General features: G+C 41.1%; 1 protein-coding gene across 1 annotated transcript; it reads left to right on the top strand.

Annotated features, from left to right (window-relative positions):
- Positions 1-766: 766 nt before the first annotated feature.
- Positions 767-1,794, top strand: LOC145394743 (uncharacterized). The gene is made up of 2 exons (XM_080268522.1): positions 767-771; positions 1,215-1,794. The coding sequence occupies exons 1-2, from the start codon at positions 767-769 to the stop codon at positions 1,792-1,794; spliced, it is 585 nt and encodes a 194-aa protein (XP_080124648.1).
- Positions 1,795-2,845: the final 1,051 nt, after the last annotated feature.

Genomic DNA, 2,845 nt, shown 5'->3' with positions numbered 1-2,845 from the left:
GGAAAGTTAAGAGTAGTATTTGACTTCAGTGCTAGGTACAAGAAACAGTCACTAAATAGTCAATTATTACAAGGACCAGACCTCACAAACAGTCTCATTGGAGTGTTATGCAGATTTCGCCAAGAAAAGGTAGCATTTGTGTGTGATATTTGTGCAATGTATCATCAGGTGCATGTGTCTCCCGAACACAAGGACTTGCTACGCTTTTTGTGGTGGAAAAATGGAGATCTGGACAAAGAAGTGATTGGATATAGAATGACTGTGCACTTGTTTGGAGCTACTTCATCACCGTGTTGCAATTTTCACATTAATGAAAACAGCTGATGGTAATGAGCTTGAGTTTGGATCTGATGCAGCTAAGTTTGTCAAAAATGATTTTTATGTAGATGATGGGTTAAAGTCTGTACCTACTGCAGCTGAAGCTATCCAGCTGATTAATAGCAGCAAGGCAATGTGCATGAAAGGAGGTTTCAAGCTTCATAAGTTCTTGTCCAACAGCAAGGAAGTACTGGCAGCCATCAGTCCAGAAGAAATGGCAGGAAGCATCAAGAGCTTAAATCTCAGCAAGGACTCACTGCCTATTGAGAGAACACTTGGAGTAGAGCATGTGTTGAATCTGACTCATTTCAGTTTAGAATCAGTTTAAGTAGTAAGCCTTTAACAAGAAGAGGTATTTTATCAACTGTAAGCTCCAAATTTGATCCCCTAGGTTTAGTATCTCCCTTCATTCTAAATGGAAAAAGAATACTCCAGGATCTATGTAAAGATGGGGTAAGTTGAGATGATGATGTACCAGAAAACATGAAATCCAAGTGGGAAAAGTGTAGCAATGAGCTGCACTTGTTGCAGCATGTGAGAATACCAAGATGTTACAAACCTGAAGCATTTGGAGAAATTAAAGCAGTTGAGTTTCATCATTTCTCAGTTGCTAGTCAGGAAGGCTGTGGTCAGTGCTCTTACATTAAATTGATTAATGACAAAGGTCAGATGCATGGTGCACTTGTAATGGCAAAATCAAGAGTAGCACCACTTTAAGCCATCACTATTCCAAGGTTAGAGCTTGCAGCAGCAGTTGTGTCAGTAAGAGTTCACACAGTTCTGAGAAGACAGCTGAATTGCCAAGATGTCAAAGAAGTATTTTGGACTGATAGCAAAGTAGTACTAGGGTATATCTGTAATGATGCTAAGAAATTCCATGTGTATGTTGCAAACAGAGTTCAACAGTTACGAGATGAAACATCACCAGCACATTGGAAGCATGTTGGAACAGAAAATAACCCAGCTGACTGTGCATCACGAGGCATGCTAGTACAAGCCATGATTCACAGTTCTAAGTGGTGGAATGGACCAGACTTTCTTTGGCAATCGCTTCACACAACTCAAGCATCAGTGGAAGACTTCGTTGTTGCAGAAGACGACCCTAAAGTGAAGAAAGTTGTATCATGTCTCACAGAAGCTCAAGAGGCATCATCATTCCTAGACAGACTGAAGTATTTCTCAGATTGGCATCGTGCAACCAGAGCTACTGCAGTATGCCTCAGACTTCAGAAGAAATTCAAAGGTAAAGAGCAAAGTATGCAAAAAGTAAACACAGCTAAACAAAACATTGTCAAGTCTGAGTATGTTCCTGTGACGGCAGCAGAACTGAAAGAAGCTGAAAATGAGATACTAAAACAACCTCAGGCACAAGCATTCCCAGAAGAAAAAAGAGCATTGATGAACAAAGTTAACAAGGAAGAATTCATTTATGGTGTTGGAAGAAACAAGAAAAATGTCTTAATGAAATCAAGTTAGATGTATAAGCTTGATCCATTCATGGATGAAGATGGGATCATCAGAGTAGGTGGAAGGATCAGAAGAGCAAATATGCACAAAGACAGAAAGCACCCATCCATATTAACAAAGGAATCTCACATAATTGATTTATTGATTTGTTACTACCATAAAATGGTGCTTCCAAGAGATTGGGTGTGCTAAGCCGACTCCGCTCTTTCTTTATCCCTGCACAATTGTTGACTCTATACAGGGGTTTTATCCGCCCCTGTGTGGAGTACAACTCTCATGTGTGGGGAGGCTCCCCACATACAGCTCTTCTCAATAGGGTGGAGTCAAAGGCTTTTCGTCTCATTAACTCTCCTCCTCTTACTGACTCCCTTCAACCTCTGTCTCTTCGCCGCACTGTTGCATCTTTATCTCTTTTCTATCGCTACTTTAATGGTCACTGCTCCTCTGAACTGTCTGCTTGCATTCCTCCACCTCTACGACGGGCGCGTAGCACCCGTCTGGCAGCAAACTCTCATCCCTTTTCTGTCCAACTCTCTAATGCAAGAGTTAACCGTTACTCCCAGTCTTTCATTCATGCAACAGGTCAGCTCTGGAACTGTCTCCCTCTGTCTGTATTTCCTCCTGCCTATGATCTCCAGTCTTTCAAACGCAGTGTGTCCAGGCATCTCAAAATGATCGGATCTTGAATTTGGCTCTCTATTGTATTTTGTTTTTCTCTTGGAGGGAACTGTTACTGCGGGCTCATGGCCTTTGGTTCCTTCTTCCTCGCATAAAAAAAAAAAAAAAAAAAAACATCAAGGTAGAGGCATCACACTAAATGAGATTAGAGGGTCTGGGTATTGGATTATAGGAGGAACCTCTCTAGTAACTATGCACATTTCCAAGTGTACCATTTGTAGAAAGGTTAGAGGAAATACACAGGAACAAAAGATGGCGGATCTTCCTACAGATAGGTTAGAACCTGCTGCTCCTTTTACCTATTCTACTGTTGATTTCTTTGGACCCTTTTTTATTAAGGTAGGACGTAAGGAACTGAAAGGGTATGGTGTATTGTTTCCTT

The sequence above is a fragment of the Coenobita brevimanus genome, chromosome 28 (assembly GCF_032717465.1).
Source record: "Coenobita brevimanus isolate Jiangsu-jjx chromosome 28, ASM3271746v2, whole genome shotgun sequence".
NCBI classification, from domain to species: Eukaryota; Metazoa; Arthropoda; class Malacostraca; order Decapoda; family Coenobitidae; genus Coenobita; species Coenobita brevimanus.
The sequence above is the reverse complement of the archived record's forward strand: the minus strand, read 5'-3'. Positions and strand labels throughout refer to the sequence as shown.